The sequence below is a fragment of the Toxorhynchites rutilus genome, chromosome 2 (genome assembly GCF_029784135.1).
Source record: "Toxorhynchites rutilus septentrionalis strain SRP chromosome 2, ASM2978413v1, whole genome shotgun sequence".
Lineage (NCBI taxonomy): Eukaryota > Metazoa > Arthropoda > Insecta > Diptera > Culicidae > Toxorhynchites > Toxorhynchites rutilus.
Genome location: NC_073745.1, coordinates 86,094,495 through 86,119,275, shown reverse-complemented (window position 1 = coordinate 86,119,275; position 24,781 = coordinate 86,094,495). Strand labels below are relative to the sequence as shown.

Here is a 24,781-nt window from a genome sequence, read left to right as displayed (position 1 = left end):
GCTAATCAGATGAGCGTAAATCGGTCACTCGAAATTCAAATGCAGCATTCGTTCTTCGGACAGTGTGTGTAGAGAAAATATTGCAATCTAAGCTCCGCTGTATTATATTCATTGAGTATAACCAAGCCATTCGCGATTTCAAATTATAGTATTAACGCGTCGATTTCCATTCCGTCTGGTAGAGAGTACCTCTGTATTTTTGCATCACATCATAACTGAATCTGTTTCGACCGTTTATACCAGTTTGTCGGTTGAACAAAATGGTTCACTTTTTTATACTTCACTGTTCTGTATCAAACATGTATTTCATGTAACGAAGAAACATGTTATTTGCAAAGGAATTAATAATCTTGAGCGAAAATTGTTACAATGGCGAGTTTTGGTAGAAGTTATAGGATATTTAAAGTAAATGGAAATTGTAAAGATCAATCAATGAAGAGTTTTGCGATCGAACCCACGAACGTTCGCTCGGTAATATAATCGCCTGGAGACGCACTGTGCGGAGAATGTCGCGATGCATACTGAGTGCGTTCATGTATTGTTCTGAGCAGGGCCCGAAATCTTCGAAGATGAAAAATGAAGACCGACTCTACTCTCAGCAGCTTCGCTTCGACTAGAATTGCTTTGGCAGTCGCCCACAACAAAAAGTGATTTGACTAGAAAATGAATTGACTAGCGTTGACTAGCGAGGATGACTGGTGAACTAGTCCAGTCAGTGGTTATTTTAACTGACTCGACTAATAAATACAAATCTGCCACTCCATTCATCTGACTTCAATCCATATTTCTACACCCCTAAGAACGAAATGTATATCCGCTTACGCAATCTTATTTCTTCGTCCATATAAAGAGGAACGAAAACATGATTTCTGATGCAAAAAGAAGTTACCCCAACAATGGACGGTTTATTGTTTACCCATCGTGTACTCAAACCCACGAACATTTATGAAGTATGCTATAAAGTTCCTCGCGTTAGTATTAGTAAATAGCGTGTACAATAGCGCGCACACACACACTGCACACTATTTTATACGCGTGAGTAATTTTCGTGTACGATACAAAATAATCTAGCTCACCTGTAGCGTATGTCAAACCACGTTGAACTCAAACATCGATGCATGCACACGTACATTGTGGAGAGAGATAGAGAGGAGAGAATTCGTTTTGGGGGAAGTCACTTCAAAAAGCAATGAGGACAATTGAACTGGGAAGAATGAAATGATATAGTCGAGTCAATGGAGGGAGTTAGCGACTAAACGCCCGACTGAATGTTCAGTAGTTTTGGCGGAGAAACTGCGTGAAGAAGCCAAAAGTCATTACTAACTGACTATGGATATAGTCAGTCAGATAGTCAGCTGACTATCCTCAGTTGACTATGACTATGCAGAGCCCTGGTCGAGAGGCTTATCAGAGTTCAATGAAAAGTTAAATTAAAAATTTGCCGTCAACGCTGGGTCAGACATGTTTAATACGTAGAGCCCCGTACCATTATTGCTGCGCATTCCATTGAGCTCACAACGAGAGAGCAAAAGTGCACTTAACGGGAAACACTTGTACAATATCAATGTCGGTCTCAGCTCTCAAAGATATTTGTTTGATGAGCTTTCGCCATTCTTGACTAAGCTGGTGTTTTTTTTTAAATTAGTATCCTGAAATTTCGTCTGGAATACAAAGGAATGTTAAAAACACTTCAAAACTCGTCGTTGACTATTCTTGAGCTTGAGCTTGAGCTTGGGTAGACTGTACAATTCGTAGTTTTTCTCCGTGATTGACCTGGAACAACCAAATTGCACAAAGAACACACAGAATGACGCTTGGGACTAGCGGATCATTCTCGTTGTGCAATTTTCGGTGGTTCAAGTTTTAAATGGTCAATAACGACGCCGGTCACGTCCTTACAGTCACCAGGGGAAGGGAAGGAATGTTAGTATGATATTCGCCGCCCGAAGGCCAGAAGCGTCGCCTCTATAGCGTGTTTCCTAGTGTTTATCATGGAAGGGATAGTTGTTAGTGGGAATGGTTAAGAAAAATCAGGATTCACTGTGGTAAGCGAAGTGATTATGTATAGGCCAACTATCGACCAGTTGACGAAATAAAATTCTGAAACTCTGAAGAGTCATAACATGCGGTAAAGATTATCTTTAGGTATCCTAAAAAGGAAAGCCTGTTAATATGATTGGACAGGTTATACATTTTGTTATTTCATTCTACGTACGTATCTAAATCCAATCGCGATGTCAAAACTCGTCGTTGACTATTCTGTAACAAAAGCCGCATCTTATCTTGACCCTTTTGTTATTAATTACAATCAAACATGAGCTGTAAGAATATTACAGAGTATTATTTTCAAGCTTTTAACTATATTGACAGACTTTGGTTTCTAGGCTCCTGAAGACTTGGCTCAAAAACAGTATTCCGAATGAGCTACTGGTAAAAAAAATGCAACAAGTTTACTTGCTATGATAAAAAAATTGTAAGGGGTTGTATCTAGGACACGACCGCATATTTTCGACGTAGAACCACGGAATTATATTATGCAATCAACTTGTTTACCACTTCGAATATTATTTTTGAATGGATCGAAATTTTTTCAATAGATTATGTTCTTCGTTTACATTTCTCTCTGGAATTATTGCACATCTCATGTTTACGTACCGTAACCGTAACCGCGAAAATTCATTCACCTCTAGTATATGAAACGACGATTTTCCCTGGCTTCTTAGTTTAAAAGTACGTTTTAGGGAAACATATTCCGGTTTGCACAACGACAAGCGAGTACAAAAGTACTCAACACCAAAAAATACCCCCGACTTGCATGTATTTGCGCAAATCGGATTTCCCCAGGCGCATTAATTTTGAAGTCCGTGTTAGGGAAACACAGCTCAGTGGGAAAAAAGTCACAGGAGGGTTGTATCCAAGACACGACCGCATAGTTGACGTAGGATTCCGTTAGGCTATCTGCTGCATGCTGATTTTGGATAAATTGTAAAACTCTTCGATAATGATTTGGGTCCGTTTTGTCTGGTTGTTAGCAAATGTTTGTTCACTCCACCAGTGTCCATAACCGAGTGATAATGATAGAAGGATGGTGATTAGTCATTAGATAGTGCGTATCACGTACCAAAGCCGCCCTCTGTATTCCTGGACGAGATGGCCCCTGTGTGATGTATGGATGAAATAAAGAAAAAAAAGCTCATCAATCATCATCGAACACAAATTTTATCACCAGAAAAAAAGTGTTACTTTAGTATAGAGAAAATATATTTGAAATGGAAAAGGTAATTTCATTTATAATTTTTTTTTTCTGAGTGTTTATTCAACCCATTTCCTTTTCGCTTTAAACCCAACGGAACACGATGCTACATGCCTCAAGGCGAATTTCAATTGAGCTAACAGCACCCAATACGATATATAGAGCATATGTGGAATCACTTTTTCGAATACTCCTTCATTTTTCCAATTTTGCTTGTCGCCACGAACTTTCGTTGGGAGAAAAAAAGACGGGTGGGTAATGTCGGGGACATAACCGGAGTGACGTAGGACTATACAAAGGGGACAGCTTTTGTTAAATATATATTTTAAATATATTGTTTTATTTTCTTCTCCTACGACCTATCTACCTGAAAAATGGATTAGTTCACTGTTTACTCTTTATGAATATGTTGATGGTTCTGAAAAGAACCTTTGGTGTTGTGTTTTTGTTATCACTCGATATTCCCATCTTGTTCGGTTAAACCTTCCTGTTTAGCTATTGCGTTTGCCACTCGCCACAGCTTTCACAGTTGGAAAATTTCTTCCCATCCAGCTTGTGACATGTTGTTCAGTAAATTACATTTAATGCGACGTGCCGGAGAAACACTTTGCCACTCACTGAAACTAATTGTTACCTTGATGAGCGCCGAACCGAAGCTGCTCTGTTCTTGATGCGGGTTTTCTGATTGTCGTGAGCAGCTTTGCAAGCCAACTCGAGCACTCCGACGGCCGAAACTCTATAATCGTTGTTAGGTATACCGGTGCACCAGGACCAATCCGTTCGGCCTAGTTACCCTTGCGGAGCAATCAGTGAATGCGACCAACAGGGAACTGGAGACCTGCACGGTTCGAGTGAGACTTTGCCTTTCCCTTAACTTGTCCTCCTTTGTTACGTCCACGATGCCGATGCCGTACAACCACACGGGTTTACGGTTTGAAAGAAAATAAGATATTTTTTTGGGGTCCGCGTGTTTTATACTCTAGCGGTACACACTCACAGGATAGAGACAAATCGGCAGACTCAGCCAAAGAGGCGAGTCCAACGAGACGAACGAATGAGCGTTAAAAGGGAGCGATGGCAAAAAAATACATTCAGTATGATTTGTTCGCTCGTTGGATTCACATGCAGGCTAAAAAGGGTCCTTTTCAGGATCACAAAATTATCTTCAATCTAAAGAGTTTATTGTTTTGTTATCACTCGATATCCCCATCTTGTTCGGCTAAACCTTCCTGTTTTTTCGATTTGTTGCCACTCGCCACAGCACAGTTGGAAAATTTCTTCCCATCCAGCTTTGTGACATGTTGTACAGTAAATTACATTCAATGCGACGTGCCGAAGCGCCACTCAGTGTCGCATTGGAGGCGATTTTAACCTGTAATTGAACATTTGCGATGACAGTGGTACAGTGTCGACTTTCAATGTGAGGTCATAATTTGGATCTCTATGTTTACAAAAATGTCCAACTAAATAAGTCGCATTACATGTCCGTCCAATTAGCTAAATGTCGAACTAAAGGGTGTGTCACATCAAATTGCATCACGGAAAAAACGCTGTAGAAATTTAATTTTTAGGAATTATATCTTCAGCTTTGGTTTTATAATCAGATAAGAGTGTATAGATCACGTTGGCCATGCTTCACTGTCAATTTTTCTTAAATTTGGAAAAATGTCGTCGAACGAAAAAGAGCGTCGTGAATTAATCTTGTACACTCATTTCGAGAATCCGGAGTTGTCACATCGGGACATCGGTAAGATGCTGGGAATCGTCCAATCCACGGTCAGCAGAGTACTAAAACGATACTTCGAGAACCTAACCATCGACCGGAAGGTGAAGAACGGCAAAAATGGATGCTCCGTCAGTGAAAAAGATCACAAGCGCGTAGTTAAGCAGTTTAGACGTGATCCGAGAAGTTCGGTCCGGGATGTCGCCAATAAGCTGAATTTGTCAAGTTCATTCGTCCAGCGGACCAAGCAGCGGGAGGACCTGCGTACATACAAGGTTCAGAAGGCTCCTAACCGCGACGAAAGGCAAAACATTGTGGGGAAGACGCGAGCCCGGAAGCTGTCCACCGAAATGCTGACGAAGCCGCATTGCCGGGTAATGGACGACGAAACCTACGTCAAAGTGGACTTTCGTCAGCTGCCGGGCCTGTTGTTCTTCTCCGCAGAGGACAAATTCAGCGTTCCGGAGGAGATTCGCAAGCAGAAACTATCCAAGTTTGCCAAAAAGTACATGGTGTGGCAAGCGATCTGCTCTTGCGGAAAGCGGAGCGCCCCCTTCGTGATGACCGGCACGGTAAACGGGCAGGTTTACCTTAAGGAGTGCCTACAGAAGCGCTTACTATCACTATTGAAGCAGCACGAGGGCCCGACCATTTTCTAGCCGGATCTCGCTTCGTGCCACTATTCAAAGGACGTGTTGGAGTGGTACGAAGCCAACGGGGTCACCTTCGTGCCAAAGGAAATGAACCCGCCCAACGCGCCGGAGCTTCGCCCAATAGAGAAATATTGGGTGATTATGAAGCAGGCCCTCCGGAAGAACCCAAAAGTTGTCAAATCGGAGGCGGACTTCAAGAGAAAATGGATTTCTGTTCAAAAAAACGACAACCTGACGTTGTACAGAATCTTATAGACGGGGTAAAGAGGAAGGTGCGAGCATACGGGCTTGGGCTCGAAGTATGAATAAAAAGAAAATGCCAAAAGTTGTTTAATAGTTTTCATTTTACTGTCTAAAATTTTCAAAAGGATCGGTCTACTGGGCGAATTTCTACAGCATTTTTTCCGTGATGCAATTTGATGTGACACACCCTTTAATTGTAAATTACTGTACTTTCAATCTGGAAAAAATTTAAGAATTGGTGAAAATTGAATAATCTGGAAAGTTCCCAACTATCAATAAGCTCAGAACAACTGCCAAATTCACATACTCATCAGATCCTGGCAAACAAATTATGAAAAAATCAATTTGTGTTTTATTAATATTTTGGATAATGTTTTAGAAAACATTGAACTGTATTTCCTAAACTCTTTTTTGGAAGGTTTAATGGCCCTGAAAAGCGCCTTGTTTTATGGAATGGTTCCAATTTAGAAAACTTTGTACTCGTGGTTTTGAAAAAAAACATTTCGAACGCCCTCGAAGCCGCCTTGTTCTGGATTTGCCACCAAAGCAGTTTGTATAAAGATCAAACTTTTTTCTTCTGCTACCTGATGCCGTTTTGCGATTGCGTTTGCCACTCGCCACTCGCTGCAACTGCCTGTTGTCTTGATGTCCACCGAACCGAATGTGTTCTGTTCCGAATGCGGGTTTTCTTATCGTCGCGAGCAGCTTTGCCAGCTAACTCGATCACTTCGGCGGCCGAAACTATATAACGCCGACTAGGTGGACTGGTGCACTGGTACTAACGCGCTCGGCCTAGCTACCCTTGCGGGGAACTCCAGATCAACACGGTTCGAGCGGGATTTTGCCTTTCCCTTCACTTTTCCTCCTTTACCATGTCCAGACATGGCTGCTTGGGTTGGTTTGTTGATGTGTTGTGATGCGAACCGATGTGGTGTACGGTTTGGATGAGAATGATCGTTACGGCAGCGGAGCGGGGATTTTTAAGCTGACTGGCTGGCTCGAGAATTACGCATGTGTGAGACTGCGACCAATGTTTCGTTCATTTTTTCTTTTTCCTTTCCAATCGTGCTTCATTCTATTTCGCTGCTGCTCTGGTTGCCCGTTTTGGTCGGTACGATTTGAGGAGCACAAAATGGACCAATCAAAAATGGGCACATAGTGCATTTTGACAATGCTTGATATTTCACAATTATTCAATTATTTATCTCAAGAAAAATGAAATGTTATTCGTTATGATAGATGCGTAGATATATTTCCTATCAATTAATGCAAAAACTTTTGCGATCTATTGAGAAATGCTCGAGTTATAAGCGTTCCAAATCTTGCATTTTTTTCCTACTTGTTCAGTGCCTAGATTTCCATTTCACCCCCTATATCTTCCGGTTAGACGTAGTCCTACGTCAAAAAATTGTTTCATATTTCAAGTCATTTTAACACAATAGCTACCATATACAATTTTACGCTTACAGTTCTGCTAAAAGTTTCAAAATACGTGATCGGTCATTGATATGAAATTTCACGAAGCAACCAATATAAAAGTTCCAAATTTTAATTTTATTTATATTCCATCTAGCATAAGTTCTATTCAGCTCATTGAAACATCATTCTTCAATCTAACTATCGATAGATTCTTATTGGAACGAAAATAACAAAAAAAAAACTCGTTCATCACTCCCAACTTATCCGCCAGCACGTATGCAATCAGCAATGCCCACGCTAGTTACAATGAGCACTATCCATTTGTGCGCGTCGTTAGTTAAACTATCGATCACGAGGGTATTTACATGCTGATTTCCCCCAGACACCTTGGATTTGAAATCTCTGTTAGGGAATACATGTCGGTGAGAATAAAAGCTCCCCCTACTTTCATGTATCTGCGATGCCGATTTCCCCCAGGCAGCTTGGTTTTGATGTCTCTGTTAGGGACCCGCCGCATGTGTCGTCAATTTCGACCTATCAGAAGTGGGTATTTCCGTTAGGATAGGGGTTGAGATTTTTCAATTGTTTGATAGTTAGTTTCATGACATATATTATTTTAGTCAATGTAAAAAATTGTTATGGAGTGACGAAATTGAATGACCCAAAAATCCAATCAATCCATCATAAAATGACTGAGCAATAAGCATTTGAAATTGGACAATTTTCACGGTGCGCTCGATTTTCGATTTTCAATTTGTACCCCAATATGTTCCCGAAAGACGTAATCCTACGTCAAAAATACCCACGACTTGCAAGTTTTGACAAAGTGGATTCCCCCAGGCACATTGATTTTGAGGTCCGTGTTAGGGAAACACAGCTCGATGAGAACAAAAATACCCCCAACTTGCAAGTATATTTGCAAAGCGGATTTCCACAGGTACATCGATTTGGAAATCTGTGTTGGGGAAACCGTAATTCGGGCCACTCAAATTTGGCAGTTAGGGCAGTTTTACTTTAATATAAAAAAACATATTTGAAATGGGAAAGGTAGTTTTCTTTTATAACTTTAACTTTCTGAGTGTTTATTCAACCCAATGCGAATTTTAACTGGACTAGCAGCATTTAATACTCTATGTAGAGCAAATGGGAAATCACTTTTTCTAATATTTCTTCACTTTTCCAATTTTGCTCGCCGTATAAACTTTCCCTGGGTGAAAATAAACACAACAAAACAGACAGCTTAAACTAAATTTTGCACTATACACGATCGGTCATTGATATGAAATTTTACGAAGCAACCAACATTAAAGTTCCAAATTTAAATTTTATTTGCTAGAATTAATCGTATCACTCACCTTACTTGCAATATAAAAATGCCTCCGACTTACATATATTTGCAATGCCGATTTCCCCCGGGCACCTTGTTTTTGATGTCTCTGTTAGGAAACACATCTCGGTACGAACAAAAATTCCCCCTACTTTCATGTATTCGCAATGTCGGTTTCTCCCGTGCAGCTTGGTTTTGATGTCTCTCTAAGGGACCCGTCGCATGTGTGGTCAATTTCGACCAATCAGAAGTAGGTATTTCCGTTAGGATAGGGGTTGAGTTTTTTTCAATTGTTCGATAGTTAGTTTCATGACATATATTATTTTCTTCAATATAAAAAATTGTTATTGAGTGCCGAAATCGATTGACGCAAAAATTTCACCAATCCATCATGAAATGACTGAGCAATAAGCGTTTGAAATTGGACAATTTTCACGATGTGCTCGATTTTTGATTTTCAATTTGTACCCCAATATGTTCCCGAAAGACGTAATCCTACGTCAAAAAATTACTACTGGGCCATTTTCTGAGGAAATCGCTATCGGGGGATACAATTTACGTAACTTTTTACCATAGTAAAAATGGTTTGTCGTCTCAAGTGGAAACGTGACCATCAAGAGTGGCTTTTTGAGTACTATTCCACATCTGAAAATAGTCCGGAAAGTCACTTTAAAATCAGGGATATTTTGCCGAACTTTGAGTCGACACTTTTGAGTCGAGTAAAACTTCAAACTTTGAACTAGTGAATAAAAGACTCAAAATATGAGATCATGTGAATACCATCATAGTCATTTTATGTGATGGAATGTAGAATGATCTTTGGGAACTAGACATTTATTTCTGATTCTAAAAATTGACTCTTTTCGTTTATCATTATTCAGTGTTTGCCAAATGATCCACTCATTGAAAAAATCGCTTTCGTTCGTTCAAATATGATCTTTCAGGAAACATTTCCCCCAGCGGTATTCTATTGTTGTTATGTGCTGCAAATCACGACACAAAAGAGAACGAGACAACTCTGCATCGGCTCGCACTTCATTGCACACCAGCATGCAAGCAAAGCTATCATATACGCTTTCAGTGCAGAAAGCTTATTTTCTTCTTTGCCTCTAACATATGCATACCGACCTCTCCATGCATCATGAAACAGCAGGATCATACGGACAACGCAAAGCGAAAGATTCATATTCAGCTAATGTAGCAGATCCTGATTTTTAAGTCTCAGAGAGTGCAAACTATATGATTATTTAGCTCGATAGAGGCTAAGGGAAGGGTAGTCAGATTATATTTTCCATTTTTAACGCCGCTATCCCTTGAAATGTGTATATTCATATAGACCGCATAGTTTTACTAGCAACACCGCTCCAGTGAGAAGCAAAAACTCTCGCGTTTTATCTCTTTTCCCATTCGCTGCTCTCCGCAAATGGTGACGTAATGATGACGTAATTTTTCTTGTATCATTTATTGCTTTACACTTGTCTGTGCAGTAGGTTTCGCTATAGTAAAATGAGACGATATATGTGGTTCAAACTTGTATGCAGGCTTCGAAAATAGTGTGCCATGTTTGATACAACTCGAATATGCAAACAACAGTCTTCGTTCCTCTCTTAGTTTAATCACTAAATGTTACAAAAGTGATTGCTGACATTCATACAAGTATCTGAATGATCCTCTCATATTTGGTTATATGTTCGTGAGAGTTTACTTGCATGACACATTGTGTATCATTTGATTTTGATCGAAATCCAAACACTGTCATTATTAGATCAAGAGTGATTTTTTTTGCGGGATGATTTTTAATATTATAAAGATTATTATTTTAATGGTCTTACAGCTTTACTGTCCTTAGGCTCGCACTCCACACCTTCTAAAATATTTTATTTTTTCCATCTTCAACAGGGATGAGGATCGCGACAAAAGTGAGCACCTCAAATCATCCAGCTCGGAAGAATCCGTCCGGAAGCGCCGTCCCAGCGGTAACATTTCGATCAACAGCCAGCTCTCGATATGCACGCAGAACTCGAACACGCTCTCTAACATCACTTGTGGCAGTGATTACACCGGGTCCACAATCAGTGCTAACACCCAGGGAGGTGGGGGAATCTGTGGCGGTGGAGGAATAATGGTCCCACAGGCGAATCTCATACAAAATTCAATGTCGTCCTCGCCCGGCCATCCCCAGTATCAAACTATTCAGCAGCAACAGCAGCAACAGCAACAACACCAGCAGCAGTTAGTTCAGCACCAACTCCAACCAATCAACAGCCAGGTGACCCATCAGCCACCCCTGCCGACGGCTCATCCCCTGATCGGAGAGAAACTGGCGGCGGATCTGAAGGACCCGGACTACATCCACTACGACACGGTAGACCTGAAGGGATCCACTTACAGCTACCACGACGAACCGCACTCGTTCGAGACCTCGGCCGAATTCCTGGAGGACATGAATCACTTCACATTCGAGGTACTGGAGACTACTGTTTGATTGCTGCTTTAATGTTATAGTTGACAAGCGCGTGAGCGGACGAATTTTTCCTCCATCCACTCGATTGATGGAAGGAGATTCTGTTTCTTTCTCGTGGCACTATGCTTTTCCATGTTTGTTCGCTTCTGAGCGCGCTATATTTTGTTTTTTTTAACCGTGTAATCTGTGAAGTGGCCGTATTGTTTAGATTAGCAGAGTTTATTTGTTACTTTTTTTTGGTCGCGTTGGAAGTAAGAACTGAGATCTCTTTTCTTACCGCCCACGTGTTCTCTGTGTACTGAGTTTACTAAGAGCCCAAGACGGCAGCTGATGATGTTAGCTCTAGTGTTTAGATTGTAGGATTGCATGCGCGTTGAATGTGGCCTTTAGCTCAGTGCTTGTATTGTTGTGTGAACTCTAGTGTAAACTCTTGTACTTTTCTTCGGTTGGCTCGAGTTTCAAATTTTACTGCATTTAACCAATCTCGATCAATCGGTGGTTCCATTCCGTCTCTGTCGTCAAACAGGATGACACATTAGTATTGTGTATTCTTTTTAGTATCATTAAACAAAAACTAACACCCAACCCTTCTTTTAGCCGGTTCGATACCTTCAAGTACTGGGCTGGGTCACTGTCCGGGTCTTTACCTGATAAACTTTTCTCGTTCCACCAGTTTCCAATTCCAAAATTGCGTATCGTGGTAGCCATCTTTTTCGTGTGAATCATAAATAAGCCTTAGGTCTAATAAGAAAATTTTGTCATATTAAATATGACTTTATCTTTCACTTACGGTTAAGATTTTGAATATGAAATAAAGGTTAGCCCTTATACTGACCAACAAAAACAATTTTTGAGAGAGAAACAAACAAAAGACATCTATGAAAAAAATGTGTTTCCATCACACCCAAAACCGCAGACAGGTAGGCGCGTCTTCCGTGTCCGCTGCTGTTGTTTCTTTGCGCTGTTCGATTTGTTTGTTTCTTTGATTGTATTTTTTTCCTGTGTTTTGTGCTTCAATTCGCGGTCGACTCTCCTCGAGATAAAAGCAAACCGAATCGGATTCTGCCCGGCAAGTGAGGTGAGACATTTTCTCTATTTCTTTGTTTCTCTACATTATAGTTTGTTCCCGCCACTTCGGGTAGTTTTCTGTTCTATGTTAATTTTCTATCTCCAACTCTATCCTAATCCACTGAGTTTGTAGTTGTTTTTTTATTAACCTCTTGTTTTCTGCGGCGATGAATTCCATCCCTAAACTTAATGCTTTTAGTTGTTGTATGTGTTTCTTTCGTTTGTGATCATTTAATAATCTAATCTAGTTTTAACGTGCGAATAGTCCGATGGGTGAATGGAAATTATTTTTAAACACAGGAAAGGTTAGTGGAAAACGCGGCTTTTAATTCTACTACACGCATTTTGTTTTAACAATTACTAAAATAACACATTTCAAGTTGGCATTTTGCAAAGCACAACTCAAGCGTTCTTCTTAAAGATCATTCTTGAGCAAGTTTTCAGCATTCCATTTGTCGAAAGAGAAGTTTTTTCGTCAGTGTTTGAAGGTGGAAAACGTCATTTCCGATAAATGGGTATACTTCCTATTCTCTCCTCGTCCGAACTGGATGATTAGGGTGCTCATTTACATATAAACGAGACTTAAAACAATGTAAGCGTATGACCAAAACTAAATTAAGGAGCAGATGTAAATCATTATTTACATACATACTACTTATCTACTTTCACCAGATAAAAATATGAAAATGAATTCAACAATCGGGAATGAACAATCACCATTGGAAGTGCGCTCTTAAGTTAATAGAGTATAAATCACTAAGTTCTACAATTATATTTGAACCAATTTGATCAATTCCAGGGCACTTTTTTCAATCATTTCAAAATATGGAACTTGTTTGACAAAATTGGCCAACAGTTTGATACTCACGAATCGAATACTGTGTTCAACAGCTGACGATTATGATGATTATGAACAAGACGGTGCAGCATGCTCCTTCACTCATTCCAAAATTAATTCACTGAACGAAACGTTCGTCGAACGAATGATTTCACGTGATAGACCCGTGAATTGGTCTTCAAGATCATGCTTAGGGTGCCAATGAAAATGGTCTTCTCTAATTTCAAAATAAAAAATGTTCACCACCTCGAAATAACACCCTATGCCAAAAATTAGCTCAATCGGACTTAAGGGAGAGTGGCGCAAAACGGTCAAAATTTGAGTTTTTTTGAAAATCGAAAAATCGGGGATTTCGAAAATTTTTGTTTTATGCCAAATGTATTAAAATTGCATGAAACGTCTAGATCTAGTGTCATCTCAAAAAAATTTTTTTTTGCAAAAATTGACACTGTGGAACTTGGGTGATTTTTCGATTTTCAAAAAACTCAAACCTTGACCGCTTTGCGCCACTCTCCCTCAAGTCTGATTGAGCTGATATTTGGCATAGGGTGTGTTCTGGTAAACATGTTGTATAGGGTAACTTTTTGAAATTTAAGGGTCGATTTTTCCCATACATTCATTGGCACCCTAATCAGGGATGGTAAAAAATCACATTCAACGATCAATGAATAAGTATATCCCTCTAGTCGGATGTTTTTAAATCACCCCCAGCAGACGAGGCTCTTTTATTCTTCATATGTACACAGAGAGAATACTTGGAACGGTGAGCTACCAAGATCTCAAAAAAGCAATATGAGAGCGGAATCCCAACTGCTTGCACTCTCGAAGCATTACTTCTACTACTCAGGTTTTATCGTGAGTGCAAGCCACAAACGATTAATCCCATTCCATAGAGCGGATGATGAGTTCTTGATCGGAAAGTGTAACAAGAGACGATCAACTGAAATCTTACGACACTCATCGAGGGATTTTTAATTCTCTATTACACTGTCCGCAGTGAGTGGCTGACTCAGTCTCGTGTCGATTTTATTTTGCTGTCGTCTCCCGCCCGATAAACAGCAGACGGGTAATGGATGCAATTGATTAATTTTATTACCAGCAGATTTGGGCGAATCTCATCCCGCCCAAAATCGTTTTTAGATTCCAATAATTCTGAACATTCACATTTCTCTCCAAATAATTTTTCCAACAGTAATTCATTTAGTGACTTCACGAAACACCTTTCGAATTCGATTGAATTTCAGACCCTTTTTTATTTTGTAGATAAAACGGATCACATATTTGATTAATTCAATTCTGTGTGGTTACGTTCTTCGTTGCGAATAAATGTAATGAAATAGTATGGACGTATGATATTCATGTATCGTGGACTTCCGATATATGTGGCAGTAGATTTGTCGAACGACTAATGTTTTTTTATATCCCTTCAAACTTGTTGCATCTCTCAAGTGTACATACTGCTTTGACCGCAGATTTGCATGGTAGAATCTGGTTAATTTCAGGTATTCAGTCTTCATATTGTCGAATGAATACTGTTGGAACAATAGGTATCGCAGCAAATGATTATCAACATCTTACCTTATCATCAAACGGTATGCGAATAATTTCAGTGAACTGACGGCATTGGAATATATGCTTAGTGAGGACCACACAATTATTATCAGAGCGAATAAACGTCCGACTGGAAGTCATGAACATCAATTCAATGTGCCCAAGATAAATTTATCCTTTGAAGGTCATTAACCTTTCTAAAGATGATCAGATGGAATATATTCCAATGTCGTCTGGAATAACCTGTCCAACACCTTATGATCGTAATATTGTTTTTGCTATTATTCTGATGTTTCATAACACGGCACTCTATTGATTATTCGCCGAAAATGAATAAAAAATATCCTTGAAGTTAGCCTACGGTTTTAGTAGCAGTGCAATATGGTGAGCCAGTCTCAGGATAAGAAAACATTTAAAAATAAAGCTTTTTTTTTGAATGAATCAATAGTAAAACAAAACGTCAAAAAATATTCAGCTTTGTGATAGCAGATAATCATTATCCATTTGAGTTGTATGAGTATTCCATTCCCCCACAAACTGTGGATAGTCTATCTGCATACAAATTATGTAGAATGCCACAATCCAAAAAAATTATGAGCAAATATTTACGTGCTTAAACAAAAAAACACATGTTGACATATTTGCGCTAATTTATGTTTTTTTATTAATTCAAGGTAATCAAGGTCTTTTCTAGACACCAGTTTACTCGGCCCCGAAAAAAGTGGTCTGTATTTGGGCAGGCGGAAAAATATATCTCGCAAGACCACGTGTTCGATGTCGTAAAAGCCTTGGCCAATAACGCATTTACATTAACTCATAAAATTAGTGATTTGAGAGGGATTATTGTTTGTAGTCTCTTGATTAATTTAAACACCATCTGAGAAATCCTCCGTGAAACATGAAAACATTAAAGTCGTCCTATCTGCTGTAGCGCATTTTTTTTATTTTACCCAGTTTCATCGAAGTAAACGCGCTTGGAAAGGAAAATTGAACGCCCGGATGAGAGAGCGAGAATCGTACGTCATAGAGACACTCATTCCCATGGAGCAAATTCTTGTTAGGAGTTGAAAGCAAAACGAGGAAGGAGAGTAACTCAATTATTCGAACTAGTTTCAGTCTAGCAATGCTTTGGTCAACTCAGAGTTACCAAGAGAAAATCATTTGGTTATGATGGGTGAGGATTAATAGTTAGTCGCAGTTTGCACAGATTACGATATGTGCAGTTTGCGATTAATCGTAAATCACATCATGCTCCCTTGTTTTCCATCCTTGACCCTAATCATGCTATATCACACCCTTAGATTATTTTTTTGGTGAGGCTAAGTCTCTGGTCTACGCCGATAAGCCGCACACGATTGGCGCCTTGGAAGGCAAAATTCGCCACTTTTTCACTGATATACTGGTATTGGATTTCTTCGGGGCAGGCCAAGGTTTGAACCACCTTAAATATTGACGATCTAAATAAACCTGGTTTTGTACTTTGGTAGATGAATTGCTGTGGAATCGATAGTTGGAAAAATAAATTCATAAATTCATGATAACGACTAACTGCTACTTGCCTAATCATTTTGAGGCTTTTAGTACATTAGGCGTCGTACACAAATTATGTAACGCTAAAAATCCGGATTGCGGACCCCCTCCTCCCCTACGTAACGCAATTTCCTATCTCTAATACACAGTAAGTAACGCAATTTCGACCCCCCTCCCCCTTCTCGTCTTACGTTATTTGTGCATGACGCCTTATCTGTATTATTATCATTATGTTTCATCACAAGGAACACGTTTAGATTAAATTTTTTTAAAATTTTTTTATGTTCTTGTTTTTAGTACATCATTTGTATCGTTAGTATGTTTCTCTACAATAAAACCATTAAACTATTTTTCCTCATTTTCAAAGCTTAGATTGTGTCCAAGATTTGTTTTTTTTATCAATGTCATTAAACATTCACGTTTTTTTACTCAGCGCAAGTTCATGAGTCCAATCGCAGAACTGTTCATTGATTGATCTTCTAAACGACCCCGTTGAATTTACCTTTTACTACAAAATTCCTAGTACTTCTACCAAAAATTATCATTATAACATCGGATTATTTTCAGAAACAATTCTCGTTCAATTTTTTTCAACCCCTTTCAAATAACATGTTTCTCCGTTGCATGGAATAAATGTTCGATACAGAAAACATGATAGAATAAAGACATACCCCTCCCCTCTTCTCCCCTTAGACAGGTGGGAGGAGTGTCTATTCACTACAGAAACGTTTCGTGTCCCCTAAAATCTTCACATGCCAAATTTGGCTCCATTTGCTTGATTAGTTTTCTAGTTATGCTGAAATTTGTCTTTTATTTGTATGGGAGAGTAATAGACCTACTTTTCATCGCCAGTAACGATTCGATGCAAAAAGTTCGGCGTTCGACGTCTCGTGGCTTCAATTCATACGGCACCCAATATCCTATCTTTCGGATCATTCCCATTGCACAATGGTCCAGGAGATGCATTTAAGTGGAAATTAGCATTTAGAGCTCGACTGTTATTCTCTAGACAAAAACCGTCTTAGACAAAATTGTTACTCATGATAGAGCGTTTGTTTTTATGTTGTCAAAAATAGGGTGACCAAAATTGTCGATGAGATAAAAAATCTAACTTTCTTATCTTTATAGATAGAGATAAACATAGTTCGACAATGTTGTAGCTCCAATTATTTGAGATATCTTTGTAGAACAAAGTTTTTCTCTATCTCTTGAAATGACCGATATAGCGCCTTTTTTATAAGTTACGTTAGGGTCACCATGAAATAAACTGTTTTTTTTTTGCTCAAACTTTTATATTTCAAATTTTACATGCAAACTGTCTTCGAAAGACCTTTAGAGTTTACTTATACAAATATTTTTCGATGCAGAACTTGTCAATATCTCAACTTGACTCAAAGTTATTAAAAAAGAAAATAAAGAAATATTTCTTCCCAAAAACATGCTCTTTTCATTTGTTTGTCATTCCTTCTGGGGCAAACGTAAACAAAGTTTATTGGCTGCATTTGAAAGAGCATATTTCAATCTACATGATGTGTGATTTTCAAAACTATGTTATTTTTTGTATTCGAGTAAATTAAAATTGAAACCATGAGTTTTCGGGTAAAAAACCATCAATAACTTTGAATAGGATTAAGATGTAGACAAATTCTGCAAAATGTTGGTATCGATAAGCTCTGAAAGTCGTACGAAGACAGTATTGATGTAGAATTTGAAATATAATAGTTAAAGCAGAAAAAACTCGTTTTTTCATGGTCAGCCTGATGCAACTTAGAAAAAAGCGTTAAATCGATTATTTTAAAAGATAGAAAAAAGCTTTGTTCTACAAAGTTGTTTAAAATGACTGGGGCTACAACATTGTTGAATTATGTTTATCTGTATCTATAAAGATAAGAAAGTTAGATTTTTCATTTCATCGACAATTTTGGTCACCCTATTTTTGATAACATAAAAATAAGCGCTCTATCATATGTAACAATTTTGTCTAAGACAGTTTTTGTCTAAACAATAAATATCTCCCTCAAAGTTGCTTTTAGCGCCTTCTATCTGAGTTGCATTAGGGTAACTATGAAAAAACGGTTTTTTTACTCTAACTTTTATATTTAAAATTCTACATCAAAATGGTCTTCGTGCGACTAAGCTCTAAAATCAATACCAACATTTTGCGATGCAGAACATGTCAATATCCTAATCCTGCTCATAGTTATTGTTGGGTTTTCATCCAAAAACTCATGATTTCAATTTTAATTTACTCATACACAAAAAATAACATAGTTCTGAAAATCACGTATTATATAGAGTAAAATCTGTTCTTTCAAATTCCTTCAACAAATATGTTTTATGTTTGCCCAATAAAGAATGGCAACCAAATGAAAAGAGCGTGTTTTTTGAGAAGAAATATCAATAACTTTGAGTAAAGTTGAGATATTGACAAGTTCTGAATCGAAACATGTTTGTATTAGTAAGCTCTAAAAGTCTTTCGAAGACAGTTTGCATGTAAAATTTGAAATATAAAAGCTAGAGCAAAAAAACAGTTTTTTTTCATGGTGACCCTAACGTAACTCAGAAAAAAGACGCTATATCGGTTTTTTCAAGAGATAGAGAAAAGATTTGTTCTACAAAGATGTCTCGAATAATTGGAGCTACAACATTGTCGAACTATGGTTACCTCTATCTATAAATTAAGAAAGTTAGATTTTTTATTTCATCGACAATTTTGGTCACCCTATTTTTGACAACATAAAAACGAGCGCTCTATCACGAGTATCAATTTTGTCTAATGGCGGGTTTACATTAGGGAGATCTATAGCTATAGATGGATTTATTCACGTGAAATTAGGTGTTAACGGGTGAGAATAAATATGATACACTTATTCGAGGTATATATAACTTGAATAAATTCAGCATATGTAAACGCTTGTGAATTTCTCACTGGTGAGAAATCACTAAAGTTATGCAGTTCTACTTCAGGTGAATAAATTCACCTAAGATATGAATATATATATTATAGAAGTTCACGCTAGTGTAAACGGTCGATGCGATTTCTATAAATCTCATCATATTTCTTCACATGAATATATCCCTAGTCTAAACCCACCCTAAGATATGAATATATTCATTATAGAAGTTCACGCTAGTGTAAACGGTCGATGCGATTTCTATAAATCTCATCATATTTCTTCACATGAATATATCACTAGTCTAAATCCACCCTAAGATAGTTTTTGTCTAGAGAATAACTGTCAAGCTCTAAATGCTTTTTCCACTTAAATGCATCTCCTGGACCATTGTGCATTGCTTCTAAACGATCGGACATGGTTTGCTGAGCTACTCCAAGTGTATCTGCATGTTCTTGTTGCGTTTGTAACGCATCTTGATCGAGTAAAGCCTCCAATTCTTCATCTTCAAACTTTTTTGGCGGTCTGGAACGTTCTTCGTCTTCCAAGTCAAAATTGCCACTTTTATACCGTGCAAACCATGTCTGACGCGTTCGCTCAGTTGGAGCAGGGTCACCATAAACTTCCACCAAAATGCGATGACTTCCCACAGCTTTTTTCTTCATATTGAAGTAACGAAGTAACACTCCCCACAGAAACACTCTCGTTGGTACGAAATTCGACATATTCGAAGTGGCAAAAAACTATGTTGCTTACGCTTTTTGAAATATACTGAAAAAGACGCACAATGACAGTAGCTTTTTAACGAATGTCTGGAAATTTGATTCACTGTAATAATAATCAAGTTAACCCATCTGTTGTAAAACCGATGAAACTTAACGGTACACCTAATATTTCTCCCACATGTTATACAGCTATGGATTTCACAAAAGGCACAAACGATCTGCTCTTTCTCTAACACACAGAAACCCTTTCCACGTGCTCAATCTGTACTAACCTAGCTTCCGGTATTCATATGCCCACCAAACGGTTAACCATTTCTAATCAAATAACTCACCCTCTACATTACAGCCCCAGAAACCCTCGGAACCAATCTACGCCGAACCGACCAAGATAACCGTCCATCGGGACAAGTCGCCCGCCCCGGAGTGCTCCGGGGGTGGTGACAGCAACAGCAACGACGAATCGGACATCGAAGCGGTCGAGTTCCGGTCCAAGCTCGGTGGCATGGGAGATCCACCGGAACACACGAAATCCTCTCTAGTGTTGAACCGCCGCAGCGATATGCTGCTCCCTTCGGCCAAATCGACTGACGAGAAAAATCGGATGTCCGACTCGCTGATGGCGGCCGGAGCGAACCAGAATGTGGACGAAAATGGCGAGTCCCGTCCGATGAGAAAATTTCACTCCAAGAGCTTCAGCCTGTCGGAGAACAAGCTCAGCCTGGCGGCGACACCCGTCTCGTCCGGATCGTCAACGTTGAATGTGTTTCAGCACAATCGGGACCTGTGGCAGAAACGAGCCACCCAGAGTTCGTACCAGAATCTGACCACGTCGAGAATTTTGAGCCGGAATAGAATCGCCCCAGATTTGGTGATGGATTTGCCTCCGGCGATTGGTAAGGATTGTGTGGGGAGTGCTTCCAGAGATTCGTTGGACGCCGAGCTGGAGGATATGACGTCGGCGGAACGGTTTGCGGCTCAGAATCAGTGCACGCTGAAGAAAAACGAACGATTCTCGACCGAATCGGTGGTATACGAAAATAGTGGTAAGAAGGAGGTCAAATTGGACGTGAAGGGTGGACCGCCTGCGGATAAACCGAAAGCGGAGGTGAAACCCCAAGAAAGCAGTATTAAAACGCCGACTTTGGCGGATGGTTCCAGGGTTTTCGACGAAGCTGGCGGCGCCGGTGACGATAAGGAGATCGTTACCAAAGTTACACTGGAGGAAAGCCTTCACATTGAGGAATTCACTAGCAGCAGCGGTACCGTCGAGGGCATCCAGCTTTCTTCGCTGGCTACCAAAGAACTAGCTAAGAGTCCAATTCCCGCGCGAAACACGCAAAAGTTTGTGTCCCAATTTGCCGACCTGCATTTGACCGGTGGCTGTCTGATAAAGTCGTCGGAGGCAACGTCTTCCGCTGCCGCCACATCGCTCGCACAGGAGCAGCAAGCTAAGAGTCTCAGTTCCTTCAAGCCCCAGGTTAAGGTTAAACCACAAATCCTGAAGAAACCCCAGGTTTTGCCGCCGCAAACGCCCGAGATGGCGCGGAGAGCGCACGAATAGAACCGACGTATGGGACTCGGTTTGCGGTCCAAAACACTCAACCTGTAAGTGATATACCAAAAACAAAACGGAATCAATCTTCATTGTAAATGAGGAAATTTTGCTCGGAATGAACAGAAGCGGAATGTTGAACGAATGTTGCGGGAACTGGGATACAGGGTTGGCCCCACCATTTAGGGAAAGTAAGGGCCGTCAGATTCATACACACATACACACTCACACACAAGCATACACAAGTATCAGGCAGGCTTTTGGTCGACTTTTTAGGCTTACGAATGGTAGAGAGATTGGAAAGCAAAACAAACACCAATATTTGAATGTAACAATAATATTAATATTTAAGACTGGATTGGTACAATATAGAAGTCGAGGTAAAATCTAGAAACACAGGCGAACAAGAAAAAAAACATTAGATCACAGTTAGAAAACTCTCAAATCAAAGAAATCGAATTTCTAAGTCAGTAGAGGTACAGTTTTTTTTAAAATAAGTGTATGGGAATTAGATTGTGGATGAGAGATTTTTAGACGGGAACGGTTATCGAACATCACAAGCTATCATATTTACAAGAAGAGAAGACGTAACGCTTTTCCAGTGATTGGTGGTGCATCATCTGTTTATGATATTAAGCATTAGTTAAAGTTTTATCTCTAAAAAAAATACCTTTGATTTTATACTATTGTAAACATCGAATTTTCTAGGTTAAGTTGAATCACGCCACGTGGCGAGTGTGAACCAATTTTAATGGGGACATCTTAATTCGTATTTTTTATATTTGTAGACAACGCGATTGAAATTGGATCAATGATAAAAGTATACTCGTATTTGCTCTATTCGTTCGTGTCGAAAGAAGCGAACCTTTTTGTTTTCACATTTTGAAACGACCCGCCGATATTGGGATTTTGGTTTGGGTTTATGTTTCGAAACCCCGCTGTGATGTCAGTTTGAAGACGCGCAAGACACAGAGGGCATAAAGCATTGAGATGAGCAGCAGAAGAATTGTACCAATATTTTCCCTCTACCAGGAACAAACAATACTAAACACGTTAATAATCGCAGCAAACCAGCCAAAAAAAAAACTCTTCGTTGTCCATTACATACACTGATTATCATGAATCAGTCAAGCAAATCAAAACGAGCCTATTTCTAGGTGAACACCATTATCAGAGCAAACCAAATTCGAAAAAAGGAAAACAAACTTAAACGAAACTAATGAAATACGAAATGCTGTCTAGCTCTATAAACCCTAATCAAGAAAACAAAACAAATCATGAGAAAATAACGTATGAAATAATTATCTCTCTGTATTAGCGAACGTAAATTCCTTATTCGATCATGCATCATTATTATACAAACAGACGAACAAAAAAAAATCGCAAACAAACGTCAACCAACTCGTAGCCATTACCTTTTTAAATTATCCATCAAATGTTCCACAGAATAATAAAGAAAACGAAATCAGTCATTAATCATTAGGATTGCCGTGGGTCAGAGATTGCTGCGAAAGAAAGTCCCTCGAAACTCCGGATGTGTGCATACGGTGTATATGAACAATTCTGGTAAGATGGATAACAATGTTCAAAAGCATGACTTCTAATGATTGTATTTCACGCGCTTTCGTCTAGCAATTTTGCCCGAAACAGGGTAGGAGGAATATATTCTTTCAAAAAACGGAGATCTCGGGCATCTCTCTCTGTCACATTGGATGTTCTAGCCAACGGAGGTACCCAGGATCAGCGTATGGCCATACGGATTTTGTGCTACAATTAGAACAGGCCAGAGAGGTGAGTACTTTCTTCGAATAGCTTTCGTCAAATAAGGTTCGAATCAGTTAGAACAAGGTATCACTTTTCTAGAGGCGAATAGCAATTTGTGTGGTTTCTGTATTTTTCCACGGTAGAAATTGCACGTTGATCCGTCATGGCTTGAAAAAAATGTACAGGATGGATGCGGAAAGAAGAAACTTGTACGGGGACACCCACATGACCAATTCGACGTGATACTGTAGATACTGTAGGGCCTTACACTTAACTGATCTTAAAAATAGCATACCTGATTAATTTTTTTAGAGGCGAATGAACTGCAAAGTTTAAAGCCTCTTAAAAACAAAGAAAGAAGAACAACAAATCGAAGTTTCGAAAATTCATAAAAATTCGATGATCCACAAAGTTCGTCAAAAATAGTTTTACTATCTTTGAGTCATTTTTAAAATTTTCTACATCATTTCTATTTTATATTAAAAAAGGCACAGGAGGGTTGTATCCGAGACACGACCACATAGTTGATGTAGGATTCCGTTAGATTTTGGATATGTTTGAAGAATTACATCGTTAAACTCTTTGATGATGATTTGGTGGCCTCCTGAAAAGGGCCGTTTTGTTTGGTTGTTGGGTATTGTTTGTTCACTCCACCAGTGTTTACCGAGTGATGATGACAGAAGGATGGTAAACATTCGTTGGATGGTGCGTATCAGATAAAAGATACCGAAGTGGAACGAGATATGATGAAAACATGGTGGGGAAGATGCGAGCCCGGAAGCTGTACACCGAAATGCTGACGAAGCCGCATTGCCTGCTAATGGACGACGAAACCTACGTCAAAGCGGACTTTCGTCAGCTGCCGGGCCTGTTTCTTCTCCGCAGAGGACAAATTAAGCGTTCCGGAGGAGATTCGCAAGCAGAAACTATCCAAGTTTGCCAAAAAGTACATGGTGTGGCAAGCGATCTGCTCTTGCGGAAAGCGGAGCGCCCCCTTCGTGATGACCGGCACGGTAAACGGGCAGGTTTACCTTAAGGAGTGCCTACAGAAGCGCTTACTACCACTATTGAAGCAGCAGGAGGGCCCGACCATCTTCTGGCCGGACAGAACCTTATGGACGGGGTAAAGAAGAAGGTGCGAGCATACGGGCTTGGGCTCGAAGTATGAATAAAAGAAAATTCCAAAAGTTGTTTAATAGTTTTTATTTTACTGTCTACTGTTTATTGTCGATTTCCCCCAGGCAGCTTAGTTTGTGCTCCCGTGGCCGAGTGGTTAGCGTCATAACTAACATGCCGGGTATTCGGGTTTGATTCCCGTTCTGGTCGGGGGAATTTTTCGTCAAAGAAATTTCCTCCGACTTGCACTGTGATCACGCGTATTCTAGAGCTTGCCACTCAGAATGCATTCAAGGCGTGCTATTTGGCATAGAAATCTCAACTAAGTATTAATAAAAATGGCGCAAGTAATACTACGTTGAGACGGCGAAGTTCCTCTAGGAACGTTAGTGCCATTGAAGAAGAAGAAGAAGAAGAAGCTTGGTTTTGATGTCTCTGTTAGGGACCCGCCGCATGTTTCGTCAATTTCGACCAATCAGAAGTGGGTATTTCCGTTAGGATAGGGGTTGAGATTTTTCAATTGTTCGATAGTTAATTTCATGACATATAATATATTATTTTCTTCAATATAAAAAATTGTTATGGAGTGCCGAAACCGGTTGTCGCAAAAATTCCATCAATCCATCATGAAATGACTGAGCAATCGACGTTTGAAATTGGA

General features: G+C 39.4%; 1 protein-coding gene across 5 annotated transcripts in view; it reads left to right on the top strand.

The window, feature by feature from the left end:
• Nucleotides 1–22,725, top strand: part of LOC129770586 (SLIT-ROBO Rho GTPase-activating protein 1-like) — a 288,922-nt gene extending 266,197 nt beyond the window's left edge. For all 5 annotated transcript variants that reach the window (XM_055773510.1, XM_055773511.1, XM_055773513.1 and 2 more), the window contains exons 13-14: nt 10,518–11,082; nt 20,035–22,725. In XM_055773510.1, the coding sequence (XP_055629485.1) occupies nt 10,518–11,082; nt 20,035–21,249 (1,780 nt within the window). In that variant the 3' untranslated portion in view covers nt 21,250–22,725. The remainder of the gene's footprint in view (nt 1–10,517; nt 11,083–20,034) is intronic.
• Nucleotides 22,726–24,781: the final 2,056 nt, after the last annotated feature.